Genomic DNA, 21,564 nt, shown 5'->3' with positions numbered 1-21,564 from the left:
GAGTCAGGACAGGCTTCTAGCTCGTCATCCCCACCGGTCCCAGTCCCTGACTACAGAGGATTTCCCCAAAGCCCCTGGCTGCAAGGCTCTCCAGTCCCCCAGCCAGGAAACACAAAGCCACCAGCAGATCCCAGACACAGCACCCTGAACCCACCTCTGGGAGATGTCCTCTGCCTCCACATATTCCATAAACCTGAGAGCTCACACCAGGTGGAGCAGGTGCCACTGTCGTATTCCAGGTGCATTCAGGTGCGGGCATAACTCTGAGGCTTGGGCCCAAGACCTTGGTGGGGCGGCAGCTGGAAATGCTGTGAGTGACATCCAAGCTTTGGCTCAGCACCTCTGGGGCAGTGGCTAGGAGACAGGCCGAGTGACGGAGGCCCTGCTCCTCTCTGTGACTGGAGGAAAGATGAGTGAAGGGATCAACTTCTCTGACAATCCAGGCCGGTAAGTAGTGCTTCTGCTCATCTCCTTGGCTGTGATACGCAACTGGCCCTCACTCCAGCAGCTGGACCCCTACTTGCCATCTGCTGCCATCAGAGCCCAAGGCCGGGCTGTGACTGCTCAGACCAGCCAGCTGGAGGGAGGGACTCCGCAGCTCTGCGTTTGGCCCTGGGAGAGCAGGTGGAAAATCAGGTCGGCCATCGCTGTAGCAGGACCCAATCCATTGGCCTAGATGGGATCTCTGAGCTGAACAAGCCCTCCCCGGGTGGTAGGTACAGAGAGGGGAGGGGCAGGCACAGCCAAGAGGGCTGAGGAAATGGTAGAATGGAGCAGCTGGTGACGTGTGGGTGACGACCCAGGAGCTCCTGAAGTCCACCGGCCCCAGGCTCCTGTCTCCCCCCAGGTGTGTGGTGATGGCAGGCATGCCCTTTCCCAACATCAGGTCTCCAGAGCTGCAGGAGAGGATGGCCTACTTGGCTCACACTCTTGTGAGTGTCCCCAGTGTTGCAGAGGGTGAGAGGGGACTGGACGGTGAGTGGGAGTGGCGCCGCCCCTAGGGCTGACACAGCCAGGACTTCCCCGCTGGGCAGGTGTCTCCTGTCTCCGTGGGAGGCTTGGATGCCCCTCCACACCCTCTTGATCTTCTGTGATGTCATCTGGACCCCTGCTGCTTGCGGTGGCCCACGAAGCCTCCTGGTCTGGCTCAAGGCCTGGAGTCTTTTCCCAGGGAGAGCTACAAGCAGGAAACAGTCTGCATGGGTCATCCCCTGCGCTCCCCAGTTCAGAGCCCCAGCCAGGAGCCCCCAAGAAAGGCTCTGGTGGAGAACCTGTGCATGAAGGCTGCCAACTGGTCCATAGGCAAGCCTGGCTGCCTCCGGCTGGGTGCAGAGACGGGGGTCGGAGAAGGGGAGAAGAGGAAAGGGGGGCTGCCTGCCCTGTCTCCCACCTGAGGCTGAGGAAGGGGAGGAAGATGACATGGAAATGTGCTGCTGGGGAGGCAGCTGTGACTCAAAGCCTGAGTCTCCGTTCCCACGAAGGCAGGGCCATCAGGCACCAAAGGGATTCTGCCAGCCTAGCGTTCCTGGACCAGTGCCACACCCGGCCCCGTCCTGGCCAAGCTGCCAGCCTGGATCTGAGCCCTCGTGCAGGTCAATGCCACCTTTGGTTCTGCCATTGCTGCTGTGTGGAAGTTCAGTCCTGCCTTTTCCTTTCCCGAGAGCCTCCACCACCCCGAGATGGCAGTTCTCACTGCCTTCTGCCTGCCCAGCTTCACCAGGAGAAGTCGGCCTCTTCCTGACAGGCAACTGCACCACTGCCTGGTGCTGCGCCTTCTTTGCTCTGCCCACTGGAGACAGTGCTCGTCATGGGCCTGGTCTGCAGGGATCCCGCTACAAAGGTGAAACCCAGCAGAGTGTGGAGTCCAGAGTGCTGCCAGGACCCAGACACAAGCATTAGTGCCCACTGGAGAAAGCAAGTGAACCCCGAAGAAATGGTGGGTCTGGGCCATCCTTGAGGTCTTCCCAGGGCAGCTCCCCTCTGTGGAATCAAATCTATCTTTCAACCCGCATGGCCGAGGGCCAGGCTTCTCACGGGGCCTCTGCAGGAGGCTGCCTTTTCTGTCCTGCCCACCTTCTTAGAGGCGAGATGGAGCAGATGCATCTGCTTCTGCCATTTCTATGATAACTAAAGTTAGCTGCCCTGGACTATTCACCCTCCAGTCTCAATTTAGAAAGATCCGCACGGCCACAGGGCTCCGACCCGGGGGGCTTGTCACTTCCCCCACCTTCTTCCTGAGTCACTCCTGCAGCCCTGCTCCCTAACCTGCCCCACAGCCCTGCCTGGATTTGTATCTCCCTGGCTTGGTGCCAGTTCCTCCAAGTCGATGGCACCTCCCTCCCTCTCAACTACTTCAGCCAACTCCAAGACACCTTCTACTCCAACACCAGCAATGGTGCCAAGGGCCATTAGGCGCTCAGCATGACTATTTTTAGAGACCCCGTGTCTGTCACTGAAAGCTTTTTTCTGTAGGAGCCTATTCCTCCCACCTGCAACAGCTGCCCCTGCTGACTGCACCTCTCTCCTCCCTCTGACCCCAGAGAAACGGGTCAGCTGGGATCTTCTGCCCCTATTGCCTAGGGACCAACAGGGGCAGGAGGAAAGTCACGGACCCCCAGAGGTTTGTATCCTGCACAGCTAGAGGTCCTTTATTAAAAGCACACTGTTGGTTTCTGCTCAGTTCCTTACTGATTTGTGTGCTGCTTTCTCTGGAAGCCTCTTTAGAGAAGAGAACACACTGGTGCAGGCTGGGTGGAGCCGCCCCCCGTGGAGCACAGGCAGACAGAGCCCCCGCCCCAGCCGTGTGGCCTCAGGCCAGCCTTCCGCTCCTTGCAGGTGGTCTCCGCACAGTGCTGGGTGCTGGTTCCATCACCACCCGCTCCCAGGGAAGCAGGTTTGAGCGGCTTATCCTGGCTGTGTCCATGTGAGAGCAACAGCCCAAGTCTGGGTCTGGGGGAGGAAGGTGTCATGGAGCCCCCTAGGATTCCCAGTCGTCCTCATCCTCCTCTGCCTGTGGCTGCTGCGGTGGTGGCAGAGGAGGGATGGAGTCTGACACGCGGGCAAAGGCTCCTCCGGGCCCCTCACCAGCCCCGGGTCCTTTCCCAGAGATGCCTGGAGGGAAAAGGCTGAGTGAGGGTGGTTGGCGGGAAACCCTGGTTCCCCCAGCCCCCAGAGACTTAAATACAGGAAGAAAAAGGCAGAAGAGAATTACAATGGGCCAGCCCAGGGCGGGCAGCGGCCCTGCCTCCTACCCTTGCGCCTCATGACCAGCTTGTTGAAGAGATCCGACATCAGGTCCCCGCCTTGGCTCGTGGCTCTCACTGCAACGGGAAAGCCAGACTGGGGTGAAGAGTTCAGTCCCAGGCGACCCCCGGCTCCCTGTCCCCACCCCTGGGACACTCCCCAGCCCTCCAAGGCCACTGTGCTTCCCAGTTAGCTCGGAGCCTCAGTCTACCCCTGACCCAGCACCGGGCAGAAATGAGAAAGTGGTTATGTCTGCGAAGCACTCTCCCAGCCACCTCAGGGACAGGACCAGGGTGTGCAGCACTGACGGATGGGGAAACTGGCCCAGAGAGGCGAGGCAGCTTGCCTGGGGTCACAGAGCAAGGCAAAAGCAGCGCTGGGTACAAGCTCAAAACCACAGCGCCCAGGGCACTGCTGCCGTACGCGCAGGCATCGCATCACACCAGTGTCTGCATTCACAGCAGGCATCATCGGTAGCCTCAAGAGGCCTCAGGTCCAGTCTCTAAAAATATCTCAGGAGGCTGCGGGGGCTGACCATTGCCTTGGACCACTCAGCAGTCGAAGAAGATTCTCCTTGTCACAGTTTGAGCTGGGTGCGCTTAGAGAGGAAAGCTCCACTATGGCTCCCAAACCAGGAAGGAGCCATGGCCCAGGCAGGAGGGCTGAGGACCTCTGTTGGCGGTCCAGGGCTTCCAGCATATGCCCTAGGGGAAGCAGGGGCCGGCTGGCAGGGGGTGGGCAGAAAACACCCAGTGGACTCAGGGCTGGAGGAGAGGAGGCAATCTTGCCCAAGGCCCTCTGACCACAGGCTCCAGGGCCCGCTCACCCTGCTCCTGCTCCTTCTGCTTCTTCTTCTCCAGCTTTCGCTCCTTCACGCTGCGCAGTTTGGCCTTGCCGATGCCCCCAGCTTGGCGGATGGACTCTAGCAGAGTGGCCCGGCCACCAGAGGGGTCGACCACTTCCTTGGGAGCTCCCTGGACTGGAGCTGGGAGGTGGGGAACAGGGCAAGGAGAAAAGGCTGCTCAGGCAGGCCTGGGGAAGCTTATTGTGCCAAGAGCCTGCTGGGAGGGAAGGCACCTTCCCTCAAACGAGGAGCCCCGTGTTGGGGAGGCTGGACCTTTGGAGACTGTGTAGGGCCTGGGCACTGACTTCTGCAACCACCTGAGCACAGGCCTCCTGTGTGCAGACACTCCCTGCTCCCTCCCTAGCCCCCACCCTGCGGAGCTGGACAGTCTCAGTGGCACACATGAGCCAGTAGAGGGGTTTTGTGCCACTTCTGGATGCTAGGGATAGACTGGGAGATTTAACAGTAAAGCTGAAATGTTGTAATTTCAGTGACACTGAAAAATGTGTTGCTGTAGTTTGTTATTAGACCCCTTCTTTCCATTGGTTTAATTAGGAATGGGGAACCCAGAGCCTCACTTGTTCAGACTCCCTGTGCCCTAGAGGTGAGAATTTCAGAGCTCTACAGCTTGAAAACTACTATTTCATGGACCAAGTAGAACAAGATACTTGAAATGGGAACTATTCAAAAAATCGAGGATTTCTGACCACTGAACAAACCCGCAGAAAATCCACCTGAGTGCACAGAGCACACCAGAAATGAGGTGCCCTCAAAGAGCTGCTCCCACCTGAAGGAGACGCGCTGCTGCTGTTGTCCTGCCTGGCGCCTTGGCCTACAGGGGCCGCGGTTGAGGGTGGGAGTGGGGGTGCACTGGCCAGCACCTCAGGAGCTGGGGGAGGTGGTGGGGGCGGTGGAGGTGGTGGGGGTGCTGTTAGTACCCCATCTTCTAGGTCTGAAACACAAAGTGTGGCGTGTCTAGGGAAGAAGGTATGTGAGCAGGGAGGTCCCTAGCCCAGCCCTCATCCCAGAGCCCAGCTCACCTGTCTGGAGAGGCTCAGCTACCTCAGTGTGGAAGGTGGGCAGTTCTGGAATGGTGCCAGGGGCAGAGGGGGCAATGCCAGGGCCCAGGTCGGCACTGTACATGAGGTCGTTGGCAATGCCGGGCAGGTCAGGCAGGTAGGATGGCACATCAATCTCAGGCACCTGGCCCAGGTCTGGCACATAGAAGTAGTTCTCTGGGACCTGCAAGATTAGGTGGGGACACGTGAGTGGTGACAGGGACCTGCAGGGGCAGCCAACAAGAACTTGTGTGCACCCCCCATGGGTGGAATAAGGGGCTCAACAGCCTTGCCTGGAGAGGAGCCCTGGCAGGGCCCCTGGCCACTGCACCTGTCCCCACCCATGCCCTGCCCCTCCCACCTGCTGTTCCAGCTGCTCTCTCTTGCTGATGGACAAGGGGGCATCAAACAGCTTCTCCTCTGTCTCTGCCCCCAGCATCACATGGGTCTTTGTTACGGCACCAGCCAGTGGGTCCAGGAAGACATACTTCTTGTACCTACAGGGGTGACATGGGGGTCAGGCAAGCTGACACCTGCTGTCCTGAGCCCATGTTCCTGACCTACCTCTCCACATCATCAGGGGCACAGTGTGCACTGTGAGGTCCCAGGCCTCCCAAGCCAAGCCACCCCAGTCACCCCCTGGCTCCTGGCCCATGCACTGTACCTGCGTCTGATACCCTGGGTCCCCACTAAGCCAGGCCGGGCCTCCCGCCCACACCCCTCGGCCCTGCCTTCTGGCCATACAGGTTCTCGGTGGTGTTGAAGAGCAGCAAGGAGCTGACAGAGCTGATGTTGCTGGGAAGACCCCCGAGTCCCTCTTCTGCGTCATCCTCAGGCTCCGGCTTGGCGCTCACACACACAGGAAAGTACTTCAGCTTCTCCTGGGAGGGCCACGATGGCCAAGGGATGGTGAATATTTACTGCCGGGCCTAATCAGCTGCCACCCCATCCCGGTCGGCCTCCTCTGGGGGACAGAACCCTATGGTGGCCCCGGCTCCTCCCCAGTATCCAGTCCTCCTGCTGTGACCCGGGCTATGTTATGTGCGTGGCCAGCAGACCTGCAGGGCCTGCTCGTCCAGGGGGCGGTGCTTGCTCTGGATCCTGTGGCGGGGGCGTCTCTGCAGGCCAGGGTCCTGGGCGCCTGTGAAGATGGAGCCATATTCCTGCAGGCGCTCTGGAGCAGGGTACTTGGCACTGGAGAACACCTGTGGACACAGGGACAAGTCTGAGGGGCCCCAAGAGGCTCAGGGGGCTAGGATTGCTTGGCAGGAGAGGGTGGGGTTGGGAGCCTGGGCGGGAGGAAAGTCCAAGGTACAGGTGGGCAGCAAGGCAGAGACTGGGCAGCCTCAGAGGTCCGGGGAAATGGAGGGACTGCCCAGCAGCCTTAGGGCACAGGGGCGTGGGGGCTACCTTGATGGCCTTCTTGCTGCCCTTGATCTTCTCAATCTTGGCCTGGGCCAAGGAGACCTTCTCTCCAATGGCCTGCACCTGGCTCCGGCTCTGCTCCACCCGCTGGGAGATCCTGCCATGGAGAAGATCACAGAGGCTGAGGCTGCTCCCCACCCCCTGCACACCTCCTGCTCCTAACAGCAGGCCTGCCAGGCCGGGCCTTCAGGCAAGGGCTCCTAAGTCAGGGTCACCTGCTTGCCAGGGCCCATCTTGGTGGGATCATCTGACCTGCAGGGTCGAGGAGCTGACGGTACTGAGTTCCCTGCACTCTCAGCAGGGACAGGCCCTGTGCTGGCACCTGGACATGCTATCTGAAGGACAGCCTCCAGGGCACACCGAGGATGGTCTTTACACGTGCACACACGGCTACTGATGGGGCAAGCATTTCACAACCCCTCATGATCACGTGACGCTGACAAAGTGGCCTCTGCAAAGGGGGAATCGAGACCGGAGGCTGGACTGGCAAGGCTGGACCTAAATTCAGACAGGGAACTGCCCCTGCACATAGTGAACGGCTCACTGAGCAAACCCTGAGTCCCAACCACGGCCCACGGGCTCTGTGTGGTGTCGCTCCTCACCCGCCCCCATCCTCCCTGGTGGGTGGGCCAGTGTGCCAGGTGTGTGGTGTCGCTCCTCACCCGCTCCCATCCTCCCTGGTGTGGGTGGGCCAGTGATACCAGCTGCCGTGCTGTTCCCCAGACGTGCCAAGTGCATTCTCGTGTGCTTGCATCTCCTGGAACGCCATTTCCCTGGACATCCCTGTGGCTGGCTCCCGGTGCCCGAGGCCAGATGCCTGATGCTCTGAGGCACATAACCCCACTCATGCTTTTCCATGTTCTTTGGCCACAGCAAGGCCGCTCTCACTGCAAAGTTAACTCTGATGTGAATGTAACACAACATCCTCCTCCCAGTCGCCCCTGTAGCTCCGCTACCTCCAAGAACCCAGCCCTTGCCCTCAAGGGCCACACTCCACATTCAGAGCAGCCTCAGCATCCACCTGGCACGAGCGAGCCTGTGTGATGCACAGGGATGAGAAGGCTGAGGTGCAACTGGGGTTCATGAGGAAAGGTGGGAGGAGGATGTGGGGTGGTAGAGGGGTTGCAGACTCTGGGCTAGGGAATGCTGGGGTTTCTCTAAAGGTTGGAATGAATGGCCTAGAATTGGACCCTAAAAGCCAAAGCCACCTCCACCAACTTTAGAAGGCCTTGGCCCCCAGAGAGCCAATTTCACAATCCAGGAGTCCCCATGCCCTGATGAGTCTGCCCTGATTACTTCTGGCTCCTCGTGTGCAGGGCGCTCAGGCATGGCAGGGCTGGGAGTACCAGCAGGCACCCAAGCAGCTTAAGTGTCCCATGACAGACTGGTATGAAGGTGGCCACAACTCAGAAAGAAAAAAGAAGAGCACCATCTCCTTCCAGTGAGAAAGTGGGGCCACCACCCAGCGTGTGCTCCATCTTTTCTGGCTGGGGAGAGGCCTTCATCTGCTGTTAAGGGCCCTCCAGCACAAGGTGTTTTAATTTACCCTAGTTCCCAAGGCAGCCTCGTTCTGCCCCTGGGTGTTGACACGACCTTCAGAAGTTGCATAAGCTCTGCACTCCAGATCCACAGGGGCAGTGGGAAGGAACTGAGACTGGGGAGGGACAAAGGCTGCTCTGTCCTGGTGCTCCCACAGAGGAGAGAAGGGCTGATCACTCAAAGTGGCAAACACCAAGCCCAACAACGAGCCCTGGAAAATTTCTGGAATGGATTATTACACAGAGAATCTGTAAGCACTTAGAAAAGGCAGCAGTGAGTCCCAGGGGCCAGCACGGCTCGAAATGCACAGCGTTTCTCTTTGTAACAGGGTTATTAGCCTGCTGTACCCGGGGAGAACTTGCAGCACAGTGCATCCTGAGTCAGCACGGATTTTGACGGCTTCTAACAAAATTTTGTAGACAAGATGGAGCTATGGGGGTTGGAGGAGAGAACATACAGGAAAAATCAGAGCCAAATGAACCACAGCCCCAAAGGGCACAGTTGAACAATGGAGTGATTCCAGCCTTGCACGGAGGGACCTGGCAGAGTCCATCCAGTTCATTCAACACCCAGTTAGAAAACTGGGGCCAGCACATAGGGGAAGGGTAAACTGGTCGGCATGATCGAATCAAGGCTCAGATAATTTTTAAAGGCTAGAGGGTAGACTGCAATCACCAAGATGAAACTTACAAGGAACAAATGTGAAGCCCAACATCTAGGTTTTAAAAATCAAGTGCATAAATATAGAAGGTGGAGGGAACTTGATTTAGACACAGTTCAGGTGAAGAAAGACCTGGAAGCTTCTGTTAACTATAAGCTCAGTAGGAGCTCAAAGCATATTAATCAGCATAAAAAGGCAATGCGATCTGAGGGCACACAGCTCCCTGTCCCTCTTCTGCCCTTCATCCTTCTTTGAATCAGCAGGGACCATGCACTCTCTTAGAGGCACCACAGAAAACAGAGTCCTGGAATCATGAACGAATCCATGCCAGGCACCAGTCTTGGCCAGTCACATCTCTTTAAACCGGATCCACGCTGTAAGAGGACTCGGAACTTGCCTGCAGCCTGCAAAGTCTGTCTCCTTCACTGCTATGTCTCCAGCGCCTGGGACGGGGCCTGATGTGTAACAGCCACTGGCTGAACAGAAAGTGACAAATGAGCAAACATCTCAGGGAGGGTGATGAGGATGGCGATGAGTGAGAAACTCCCGACACATGAAGATAACTGAAGGATGTTCTGACTAAAGATCAAAAGACTTTGAGAATATCATCATTCCCTTCGAATATCAAAAATATCAGAAGGGCTGTCAGGTGGAGAAGTGAGTACACTGACATCAGGAATAGTGGGCAGAGTTGCAAGGAAACAGATCTCTGTTCTGTTTTAAAAAAAATTCTAATAAACAACTGCATCACTTTGCAGAGCAATTAGGTTCCAGCTCACAAGCGCCTTCCAGGGATGCCCCAAGGGCGAATCCTGGATAAGGTGGAGGTGGAGACACGATCCTGGGGCTCTCTCCTTAGCCAAGAGTCCATGAGACTAAGGAACTTGTGCTTGTTGACAAAGCCCCCGACAGTCTATCCTCTTATGGTCACAGGCTATGGTGCCGAGGATGAGTGCAGACTCAGGATCAGAAAGCTCGCAGCGTATCTGCTATCCCCATGGACTAGCAGGATGGTCTGGAAGGCTGTGTCGGGAAGGCCTGTAGGCCTCGCTGGGGCCAGGCCATGGAACAATGTCCACCCTGAGGGTGGGGGGATGGTGCCACGAGAGCCATTTGTTTGTCACTCCCGGTCCAGACACCTTTGGCTTGGTGGCCTACTTCAAGGTAGGTCAGTTGACAAGCTCAGTGCTGAAGCCGTACCTATGGCACGCTCACCCAGCACTAGAGAGGAAGCTGCCTCTGTGGATATCAGGGATGGAAGTGGCCCAGCCTGTTCTGCGTGTGGTCTCACTAAAGGTCCGTCTTCCTCTAGCTGCCCTGGAGGGGACCATCTCCAAGCATCCCTTGCTTTCCTGCTCCCCGCTCTACCCCCGCTTTCCTGCTCCCCCCTCCACCCATGACTGTTCAATAACTTGAGTGCATCCCGTTTGTCAAAGACGAATCAGACGACACACATCCACACTCAGAGGGACTCAGGGCTCCTGGGGAAGTGAGAAAAGAATATCAACAACCACCACATCCCACGGGCCTGGATTTCACATCTGTTTAGCAGCCATGTGACCCTGGGGAAGTCACTAACTGGTCTTTGCCTCAGCTTCTTCCACTCAAAAACAGGAATGGTCCCTTCTACATCACGGGATTACTGTGAAAGTAAGAAGGAGCTGATCACGGCCCATCACCATCAGCACACCAGTCCCCCTAGAGGCTGCTGGGGAGGAAGAAGCAAGGAGCACCCACTCCTGACCCAGATTCACTGCTTCTCCTCCCCTGCCTCTGTCATGACCCCAGGGAAATGGACCCTGAACCTGGGCTCCTGCCTTTGCCTTTATCTTCTCCACTCTGGGATAATTAAGAATGACTTGGTAATTATGCAGCGATCTAGTGCAGTGTGTAACATTGGGGGCCACCAGGTGCCAATCAGTAGAGAGAACGGGGGGAGAAGGAAGGATGGAGGAAGCGAGGACCAGGGGAAAGGGGAAAGGAGGAAGGGGAGAAGAAAGGAAGAGGTGGGGAAAAGGAAAAAGAAAGAGATGGAGGAAAGGACCAAGAGCTTTGCAGAGAAAATCGCCCTTCCCAGGGGGAAGGTGCTGGGCAGTGGCACTGCCTCTTGGGGGAAGAGGTTGGGCAGGGGCTGACGGGCAATGGCAGATGACAGCATCCAAACTTCCGCACACAGTCTGTTCCTTCCTCTTCCCCGTGCCATCCCAACTCCCTCCTGCCTTGTCTTCTACATCATGGGAAGCAGGTGACATATCTGGCCCACTATTTTGGGGGCCTGGCTTCTCCCAGGTGAAGAGGGGGCAGACAGAGGGGCAGAAAGAGGGGCCAGGGAGGGTCTGGAGGACACAGCTGAAGAGCGCCTGGGAGGTGCTTGTCATCCCTCCAGTCTCTGCACATTCCCAGCTGCAGCAGAGCAGGAGGAGAGAGCACAGCCTGGAATTTTAACTTGCCAGGAGCTCACCTGCCTGCGCCACTGGGCACCGACACCAGTGAGTCCAGAGGCCGGGCTGTGCTGCGGCCTGAGACGGGGTGGTGGGGAGAGAGTCTATCCTCCGTCCCTGTCTCTTCTGTGCAGGTTTCTAAGCAGGAGGAGCATGTTTAAGGGGAGAGATTCAAAGCCGGTCACATCCCCACCAAAAAAGCCCATGAAAAATGAAAAGCTCACATGCTTGTCCAGTGCCACAGGAGGGGGCAAGTGGAGGAGGAGGTGTCAGTGCTCCCCACTCCACCGCCAGTCATCACTGACTCTCCCTTTCCTTCCTCCTCGTTCCCCATCTGTCACCATTTCCTGTCGTCGTTTCTTCTGAATGTCTCACCCTGCCCTCCCTGTTTGCAAGTCCCCCGTCTGTAGCCTTATCCCTGTCACATCCTGACTACAATAACAGCTTCTGGGTGTCCCTGGCACCCACTCTCTCTCCCTTCTTGTCCCTTGCATGGCGGATGCCTGAAGAACCTTCCCCAAACTCTCTGTCCCATCCCTGCCCTGCTCAAAATCCAACCACAGCTCCCTAACACTCCCGAATCAAACCTGAAGTCCTGTCCTGAGAACTCCGTGGGCCCTAACTTACTCATCCCAACTCTTCACTCACTGCCTTGCCCCACACCCCGCCAGGAGCCGCCCATGGCACGGTGGGGACACAAAGGAACCAAGGCAAAGCTCCCTCAGCACCATTCAAAGAGGCCTGGCCCACAGGCTCATGGGAAGTCAGCCTCTCGTGCCCGGAGAGCGGAGCGCCTGGGAGCTGCAGCGCTGTCTGTGCTCCCCATGCAGAAGCACCCCCCTCCCACCACTGTGCAGGCCGGCCTTCCCCGCAGACCACCACACACCATGTTCCAAGTCACACTGAGGCTTCTCGCCAAGCCTGCGGCCCCCATTTCTAGACCCCACCAGGGCAACCTGCACACCCACCTCCCTACCCTGCCTCTATCCTCCAGGAGCCTGCCCTATGTGGAGTAGGCACGTGGTTTTCCTCTCCAGCAACTAGTTCCTTTTTACTCAAGCAATGGCCCCATTTCCCTTGGGGAATCCATCTCTCTCGCAGGCTTAGTCCCAGAGCTTCAGCCCACAGAGCTCCTCAGTCTGAGCCAGGTGGCATGTCGTAGTTCCCTGGCCCCAACAATGGATGCTGGTACAGACACGAGGACCAAGCCAGGTGGGATGGGTGAGTGTGCCTTCTGGAGGAAGTGGGGACACAGGAGCGCATTCTTTCCTGCTGGACTGAGCCTGTGTCATGTCACCTTTCCACCCCTAGAGCACAGCCTGTCTGGCAATGCAGCCAGACCCAAAGCAGCAAACTGACATGGAAGGAAAGCAAAACCCGGCCCTGATAACATCATTTTAGCCCTTACTCCAAAGGCTGCTCTACTGATTGGTTACTTTTTGCTTAGCTTGGTGTGGGGAGTTCTGACAGGTGTGCCACCAATTCTTACTGATTTCTCTCCACTCTAGACCCTGAGAAGCCCACGCGGTTCATGCTAGCAATTAACAATCAATCTCGCCCTATGTGTTCCCATTCTAGCCTCTAGGACACAGTGTCAGCCACATAATTGGTATCTCCTAAGGTCCAGCACGAGGTGGAGCACATGGTGGAGAGATAGATGCAGTGACCTGGAACCCACAAGTGAGGGAGCCAGGACTCAGGCCCAAGGCTCCTGAGAGGCATCTGCCCCTCCCTGGGCTGTGCCAGCAGCTTGGAGAACCCACACTCAATGAACGCGGCACTCCACCATCCAGGAAATGCCTTCCTGCCCTCTCCTCATCCCATCCCTGGGCAGGGGACATACAACTGCCTACAAGGTGCCAAACACCAGGACGGGAAAGGAAAGACGCCAAAAATCCAGGGCTGCCCTCAGAGAAGGGCAACCATGCAGTCCCCGTCTTGGCGAGGAAACACAATTTCCGAGGGATGGTTTTGGCCTCCATTCTAAGTGCTGGACACGGGGTGGCCATAATCCGGAGCTGATGGCTCTTAAGGACCTGCATCCTTTTCCCTAGGCGTCCCTTGGGCACATTTAGTACAACAATAAGCACAAAAGGTGCATCTGGCACTTTCTGTTACTATTGGTGGCAGGTTCATGAATGGTGACCAAAGACAGTGTACGGGTCAAGACTATCAACAGGGAAGAGTCAGCATTTTCTGAAGGCTTCCTAGGTGCCAGGCACTGTTCCATCCCTTTGCATGTTTTCATTAATTTAATCTTTACAATAATTCTACCAGGAAGCTACCATTATTACAACTTCACAAATGAGAACGCTCAGGCTTAGAGGGGTTGAGTTGCCCAAGGTTACAGGGGAAGCAAACACGGTAGCCGGATCTGAGCCAAGGCATCAGCTCCAAGGTGACCCCTCAGCCACTTCTGTGCATGGCCCCTGGTTACAGGAACATTCTTGACAAGTTTGGGGCAAGCCAGTGAGTCAGTGGGGCGGGGGGACTTTCAGGAAGAGGTGGGTTCCCAGCTGGTGACAGAAGAGGAGGCTGCAAAATGAAGGAGCAGGGGCTCCAGGTCTGGTGACAACCAGGAAAGGGGCAAAGCAGGGGTGACGTGGACCACGAGAGGGACCTGAGTCAGGCAGTCACATACTTCCCACTGGGGTCTACCACGTGAGGCACGGTGTGGGATCCTGGGAAGGAGACCAAGCCTCATTTCAGGCTGCTTATGGCCAAAGACAGGACCTGTGTATAAAACAACCCCTGGGACCTTTGCCAAGAAAGAGCAAACACCATTCACTCACTCATGTTAGATAAACACTGAGTGAAGTCACCGGAGCCCAACGACTGTGCCAGGTCAGCGCTGCCAATACAAGAAGCCGCACCCCTCCAGCTCGGCTCCCTCAATGGCCACTCTGTGCTCCAGCCATGCTGGGTTCCTTTTAGGTCCTTCACCTCAAAGCTGTAGTTCATGTGCTTCTTTCTGGCATGTTCTTCCTGACCTACCCACTCAACCCTCAGATTTTACCATAAATGTCATTTCCTCACATCCGCCTTCCCTGACCCAAGACCAAGCCAGGCCTCCCATGATGAGCCTTGCAGCACCCCATCTCCCCCTAACAGATGCGGTAATAACCCACAGAACCCGGGGCCATGATCTATGGCTTTGAATCCTGGCTCTGTCCCTTGGACAGGACTCTCAGCCTTTCTGTGCCTCAGTTTCCTCATCTATAAAATGGAGATGACAGCAGTGCCTGCTCATAAAGTGTGAGTTAAATGCACTCAAATCCATGGTGGTGCATGGTTTATGTTATATGAATATTAGTGATTACAAAATATTATCAACAGACCTTGTCACAACGATTATTAAGAACGAATCATGCATTGGTTACTTAGGTCTTTCTCTCCTGCCAGAATGTGCGCTCCAGTTGGAGAGGTGTTGCCTCGTCCATGGCTGGATATACAGAGATTCCCACAATGCCATGCACACAAGCACTATTGGGTAAATAGTTGCTGGCTGCAAGAAAAAGTGAAGGAATAGGACCTCCAATGGCAGCAAGAGCATAAGCTGTGAGGGCAGAGCCACCACAGGAAACCAGGAGGCCAAGTGGGGTGGAAGGGAGTGAGCTCTCAGACTCCCAGGAGCAGAATCTTCCAAGCTGGGCCCTCACTTAGGCCCCGCCCACATAGGGAAGCCAGATGGGTTCCCCAGGACCAGGAGTCCCCAAGGGGGCTGCTCCCAGAGGGTGCGTTGCTGGGATTGCCCAGGATGGGAATGGCCCTCTGATCAGGTGGGGGTGGATGGCAGCACCCACCTGCTGAAGATGTCTCCAGAGACCTTCTGCAGGTACTGCAGGGCATCCGCCATCTGCTGGACGGCCTCCTCTCGCCGCAGGTCGGGCTGGATGAGGGGCACGGCATAGGTCTGACCTGCCAGGGAGTGCTGCGTCCTCACAGGAGTCATGGTGCCTGTGGACGGGAGCCGGAGCATCAGAGCCACCTACGTCCACCCGCACTCACCCACCACAGGGCGGGGTGGTGTTGAGACAACACAGCCCTCATCCCAGCCATGCACATAGCTTCAGCCTGCACAGATAGGGGAGGAGAGGACACAGCACTTGGTGGGAGGCCAGGAGCACATAGATGGGATTCTGCTGATGCCTGTTGAGTGAATGAGGGAGGGAAAGGGCAGGACCAGGGACTAGGGAATTTGTAGGGTCAATGGAGGAATTCAGAGAAGGTGCAACATTTCTGACCCCCCACAAGGTGCTTGGTGCCTGCCAGGCACCCTTTCCATATGTTGTCTCAGTTCAGCTCCCCACCTTGGATAAATAAGAAAGAAACCTTGGTTGCAGAGGAAAAAAGAGGCCAGAAACAGAGGAGTAGAAATGGGGTAGTGGGGGAGATTGCCTGAACAAACGCCAAATGGTACCCAGTTCTGGAAAAGCACAAAAAATGTGCACACACGGGTTCTTCCCACTTCAACCCCTGAGGAATTTGAGGCCTGCTCCTGAAACAGACTGGGCAGTAGCTAGTGACTCTCTAGGTATAAGAGTGTCCAGCCCTCCTCACCCAGGCTAGAGCTTAGCCTTTCCAAGAGGAAAGAGGTGCATGCGGGGGTGGAGGACAGGAAGGAAAAACACTTCTGGAATTGCAAAGTGAGGGCAGAGTCTATTTATATTGGGTTTAATTAACTCCTCTCCCTGGTGCCACTAAAGCAGCAATCACACTGCAGACGGCACTGATTTGATTGGCAAGAGATGTGCCAGGCAGCATATTAAGGGACCAGGCCCCTATAAATAGGCCTAATCACAGCCCCTCGTTGGAAAATGGTAAGGAAGACATTAATCAGGCCTGGCACTGTGCCCCAGACCTGCTCTCCTAGGCACTACAGTGGGGCCCTTGGTTGCAATACAAGTAGGTAGGGATGGATGAGTGTGGCATGAAGGGCCTAGGAGGTTTCACTTGGGTTTAAAATGCTGTGACCTTGAGTAAGTTGCAGTCTCTCAATCTGATCCTTTCCATTTCCCATTCTCCAGACTGAGAACTAGCATGGCTGAGACGTGGCTATTCCCAATAATAATTTGCATACTTCACATAATGTACCACACCAACATCTTCACCCAACTGGAGCCTACTCCTTTGCTCCCCCTGCTGGCTTCCCCAGCCCTTCCTTCTGCCCTCCTCAGGCCAGCACTTTTCATGATCTGAGATGACCATCCTGCTCTTCAGCTTTTCTCCAGCAGTGAGTTCCTGCTTTGCATACAGGCTTTCCAGATCTGTACTTGCCTTGAATACTCATCAGGGCCCAGGAGTTTACTCCTCACCTCCCACTTATTTTTCCTCCAATCAAATAACTAAAGCATGGTCAGCTGATACCCAGCCAACTGAAAAGCCTAACCCTCTGAGACCACAACACCTCTTTCAAGAATGTTCCTCCCTCCCCTTCTTTGTATTTATACTGATGCAAGTTTGCTGGCTGTCCTAACTTATTTCTATGCCTCAGTTCTCCCATAGGTAAGATCACAAAGGGGATAAAGATGCAAGATATTTCCTGCGCACATCTTCAGATGAATTCCTTGTTAGCGTATGCGTGTTTGCTCGCACACATGCGTGAGAAAAGAGTACATACACAAATCTCCTCAAAAGGGAAGCAGCAAGCCCATTCAAAAATAGGACCGAATACACCTGATAAGTGGTTTACCTTCTGTTTGCAAACATCTACTGATCATCTATTCGGTGCAGGCCATGATCACAACAAAGGTAAATAACACACTACACTAGCCAGGGAGACAGTCTCAAAAACAACTAAACTCAAATTAAATTCACTCTAATTCAGCCATGAGTACAAAGCTAAGGAGTGACAAATCCCTTCGGGAGTCAGGGGAGTCAGGAAAAAGCTCTTGGCAGAATGTGTGCCTCTTGGCCGGGCGCAGTGGCTTACGCCTGTAATCCCAGCACTTTGGGAGACTAAGGCAGGCAGATCACCTGAGGTCGGGAGTCCGAGACCAGTCTGAGCAACATGGTGAAACTCCATCTCTACTAAAAATACAAAAGTAGCCAGGCATGGTGGTGCATGCCTGTAATCCCAGCTACTCGGGAGGCTGAGGAAGGAGAATCACTTAAACTGGGGAGGTGGAGGTTGCAGTGAGCCGAGATCGCACCACTGTACTCCAGCCTGGGCAACAAGAGCGAATCAGGTCCAGGAAGAAGGTGCAAGACAGCATTCCAGGTAAAAGAAACAGCTTGAACAAGAAGTGTGTAGGGGAACAGCAAGTGGTCTTGAGTGCTGAGGGTACAATCATCCTTGGGGAAGTACTAGAAGAAAGAATGATAAACAGAGGCCACTTTGTTAAAAAACACTCAAAATTAAAGCTAAGAATTTGAACTTCTGGCAGGAATGAAATGCTTAGACCTGTGCTGTCCAACATGGTAGCCACCAGGCACATGCAGCCACTGAGCACTTGAAATGTGGATAGTCCGAACTGAGATGTGCCGTAAGTGTAAAATACGCACCAAATTTCAAAGACTAGAAAAAAAGAATGTAAAATCTCTTATTATTTTATATTGATTACATGCTAAAATAACCATATTTGGGATATACTGGATTTAAAAATATATCACTCATTTCATCTGTTTCCTTTTACTTTTAGAAATCACATATGTGACTTAAGTATTTTTCTTTTTCTGTCCTCTCACTCAGTGTCCTGTGATTCCAAAGAAATGAGTCTCTGCTCTTTTTGGGCAGGAGACGTCCTAGAATGGACTCTGACCTAAGCATCAAAATTAATCATCATAAGGTTATCATTTTATGGCCCCTTCTTCCTATATCTGGTAGCTTTTAAATGATGATCATGTAGATAACTTTTATTGTCCCTCATCCAGCAGATGGTATTTTCTTATGCTGCAATATGACTGCTAATAATAACTACATATGTTAGAACCATTCTGACTCCTCAAGAATCTCATTTAGCTCTTAATATCAGTGAATTTATCATCATTCCCAATTTTAGATAAGGAAACGGGGTTAGAAAGACCAAGTAACATTTGTTTCAACACCAAAACACTAGCTTGAGATAAAGCCCAGACTTGGATCTGTTGTCTGAATTCCAAGCTTTTTGTTATTTATTGATGTTTTGTTTTTATGCATTAATAATGCAAATCTTAGTTCAGAAACTTTGTTAGTACTACCAACTGTAAGTCACCTTACCTTGATACTTTGCCTTTATATAAACCTAAATTAGATCTGTTTCTGACAGAGGGAAGAACAAGGGAATCTAACACTACCCAGCCCCTAGTGTGTGGTCAACACTTTCCTTACTTTAGTATACATCACCCCAAGTGTTTGTCTTCACCACACACTTGATTTTGTTGGGGCAAAAAGAAAAATTTTATCAAAAGTCGTCTTCTATCAGGGAGTTTAATAATAAGAAACCTTAGCTCCTCAGTTCCACAGTAGGTAGTTGCAATTCATTCTAGGTCTGCGGTATTTCCTGCCTATCCATCTTGTTAACAACTCTTCAATGCATTCCATGAATGCGTATTCTATAATAACGGTGTTTTTCTTGCATCTATGCCATGTTCATCAAGATTTTTTCAAATTCTTTTTAAGCGACAAAACTTGCACATGTGTATCGCACAGTATTTCTAGTGGACAGCAGCACGGCTTTACAGAATGTAGTGTAAACTGCGCACTCCCGGGAAAATGCAGACACCGCACGCCTCTTTGGGACCACGGTGTATAATTTCGGAGTGCTCGGAGCCCTTCCTGCAAACCGTTCTCCCACACCCCGCTCCAGGGTCTCTCCCCGAGTTACAGGCCTCGCTGTAGGCCCCCGGAACCCAACGCGGTGTCAGAGAAGTGGGGTCCCCTAGGAGGGCCCAGGCGCTCCGGGCGGGCGGCAGCTGCGGAAGAGCCGCGCGAGGCTTCCCAGAATCCGGCCCGGGCGGGAAGGCGCAGGAGTGGGGAGGCGGAACCGGGACTTCCCAGAATCCGGCCCGGGCGGGAAGGCGGAACCGGGACCCCGCAGAGCCCGGGTCCCTGCGCCCCACAGGCCTTGGCTTCCCTGCTAGGGCCGGGCAAGGCCGGGTGCAGGGCGCGGCTCCAGGGAGGAGGCTCCGGGGCGAACCCCAGACGCCTCCCGGGCGGTCGGGGCCCAGCGGCGGCGTCCGCAGTGGAGCCGAGCACCGTGCCGCGGCCGCGTGACATAACCTTGGCGCAGGCTTCTCGGCCAGGAAGGGTCCTGGGCCTCCCCTCCGCCTCCCTCCAGCCCCTCCCGGTCCCGGACTTCGCCCCGCCATACCCCCCACGACCCCACTTCCCGCCGCCCCGACGCCTCCTCACCTACGCGCCACCCTCCCGGAAGCTCCCGCCGCCGCTTCCGCTTCGCCGGAGCCGCTGGGTCCTAGCCCCGCCGGCCGCAGCCCGCCCGCGCCCCCGGGTCCTAACGCCGCCGTTCACCCTGCGCTGCGCCCTCCCCAAGCGCGGCTCCCGGACCCCGTCGACCCGGAGCGCTGGCCTGGCGGGCCGAGTCGTGGGCCTGGGCACGGAACTCACGCGCACTCCGAGCTCCCGACGTGCACACAGCTCCCATCTGTTGTCTTACGAGCGCCAGGCCGCCCTTACCCGTGCTTTCTGCTCTGCAGACCCTCTTCCTAGGCCTCCGTCCTTTGTCCCCTCGCTGCCTTCCCTTCAAGCTCAGGGTCAAGCTGTCCGCCAGCCTCGGCTCCTCCGGGCATCCCTCGGCCTGGGTGCACCCCGGGGCAGGACTCCCAGCCCAGGCCCAGGGCCCGCCCCTGCCCTCCAGCCCTACACCTTGACCTTCTTTCCTGCGTCTCTCAGCAAACCTCACCTTGTCTTTACCTCTGTGGGCAGCTCCCTTATGATCTGCTTAGTTCCCACCCCCCTTTAAGAATTAAATAGAGAAGCCAGACGCAGAAGTACAGATATCGTATGAGTCCACTTCTGTGAGGTGCCTAGAATAGTCAAAATTCATAGAGACAGAGCAGTGGTCGCCAGGAATGGGGAAGCAAGGCGGAGCCGGGCAGCTTGTGTTCCATGGGTCGAGTTTCAGGCTGGAGTGATGGAGGAGTGGTGGAAATGAATGGTGGTGATGGCGGCACAACGGTGTGAATCTACTTAATCCCACCGAAGTGCATGCTTAAAAATGGTTTAGACGGTGAATTTTAGGTTATGTATGTTTTACCACAGTTTTTAAAAAGGTAGTGAAAAGCTGGTAAAAAGAAAGAGGCTTTTTTAAAACAGTTATGTACGTATAAAGAGCATCAGTCCAAAGTCCAGCAGTCGTCCCTCCTGGAATCCGTTGGCTTGACTCCGGCATTTTTGGCCCTTGCCTTTTAGGGTGGCCAGATTAAAACAGGATGCCCAGTTAGTTTGAATTTTACATAAACAATGAAGAATTTCTTAGCATAAATATGTTTCAAACTTAGTTTGGGACATACTTATGCTAAAAAATATTATTAGTTGTTTATCTGAGATTCAAAATTAGGCACTTTATATTTTATTTGCTACCTCTGGCCACCCTCCTCTCTTCCTAATACTCTCTCCCTGTCCCAGTTTTGTCCGCCTTCCCTGCCCCCTCTTCTGGGGGAGTTGGATCCAATTGTAACAGAACATGCTACTGTCTCACTGGCTGCAGCGTGTGGTCCCCTTACCAGCGGTAAGGAAGAGATGGATCTCCACTCCTGTTGTAGACAGAATGTTTATGTCTTCCCCAAATTCTTATGTTGAAACCCTAACGCCTAATGTGATGGTATGTGGAGATGGGCCTTTGGTAGGTAATTACGGTTAGATGAGGTTGTGGGGTAGGGCCCTCATTATAGATCTGGTAAGAAAAGAGAGCATTGTCTCTCTGTCTCACTCTCTCCCTCTCGCTCTCTGATTTCTCTCTCTCTTTCTCTCTCTCTCTCTCTCTTTCTCTCCTCTGTCTTTTCCCACCAAGTGAGGATGCAAAGAGAAGGTGGCTGTCTGCAAACCAGGAAGAGAGCCCTCACCAGGAACCCGTCCAACTGCCATCTTGAACTTGGACTTCCAAGCCTCCAGAACTGTGAGGGATAAATGTATGATTTTAAAGTCACCCAGTGTGTGGTATTTTGTTTTGACTAATACAACCTGAAAACATTTTCCCCTCACTCCACCTGAGCAATATTTGAGTGGCTTAAGGTACTCAGGACACAACAAAGGAGAAATGTCCCATGCACGAGGTGCACCCATGCCCGGGTAAAGCAGCCTGGCACAGAGGGAAGCACACAGGCTCAGGGCTCTGCCATTCATTCTTTGTGTGACCCTGGGCAAGCCATGAATGGAGCTTCAGTCGCCCCATTTGTAATGGGATTTAATTGTGC

At 54.7% G+C, this 21,564-nt stretch overlaps 2 protein-coding genes across 4 annotated transcripts; one reads left to right on the top strand and one right to left on the bottom strand.

Annotated features, from left to right (window-relative positions):
• The first annotated feature begins 409 nt into the window (after positions 1-409).
• Positions 410-2,679, top strand: LOC105522586. Its single transcript, XM_011957133.1, is given in 4 exon segments — positions 410-447; positions 830-951; positions 1,657-1,765; positions 1,767-2,679. Coding segments are annotated over 4 exon segments (402 nt in total). The 3' UTR covers positions 1,900-2,679.
• Positions 2,628-20,184, bottom strand: LOC105522587 (WAS protein family homolog 2). Of its 3 annotated transcripts, none has more exons than XM_011957135.1 (11): positions 20,047-20,184; positions 15,015-15,168; positions 6,556-6,667; positions 6,204-6,350; positions 5,890-6,026; positions 5,507-5,642; positions 5,128-5,329; positions 4,875-5,039; positions 4,070-4,222; positions 3,252-3,320; positions 2,628-3,111 (listed from the first exon to the last, which is right to left on the bottom strand). In XM_011957135.1, exons 2-11 carry the CDS (start codon positions 15,161-15,163, stop codon positions 2,978-2,980), a joined length of 1,404 nt encoding a protein of 467 aa, XP_011812525.1. In that variant the 5' UTR covers positions 15,164-15,168; positions 20,047-20,184; the 3' UTR covers positions 2,628-2,977. The 3 variants fall into 3 exon arrangements, with proteins under 3 accessions (XP_011812525.1, XP_011812526.1, XP_011812524.1); XM_011957134.1 differs by having other exon boundaries at positions 2,666-3,111; positions 4,070-4,228; positions 19,661-20,078; XM_011957136.1 differs by lacking the exons at positions 5,890-6,026; positions 20,047-20,184 and having other exon boundaries at positions 2,629-3,111; positions 6,556-6,657; positions 15,015-15,178.
• Positions 20,185-21,564: the final 1,380 nt, after the last annotated feature.

Source organism: Colobus angolensis, unplaced genomic scaffold (genome assembly GCF_000951035.1).
Source record: "Colobus angolensis palliatus isolate OR3802 unplaced genomic scaffold, Cang.pa_1.0 Scaffold437, whole genome shotgun sequence".
In the NCBI taxonomy this organism is placed as follows: domain Eukaryota; kingdom Metazoa; phylum Chordata; class Mammalia; order Primates; family Cercopithecidae; genus Colobus; species Colobus angolensis.
This window is presented reverse-complemented; position numbering and strand designations above follow the sequence as displayed.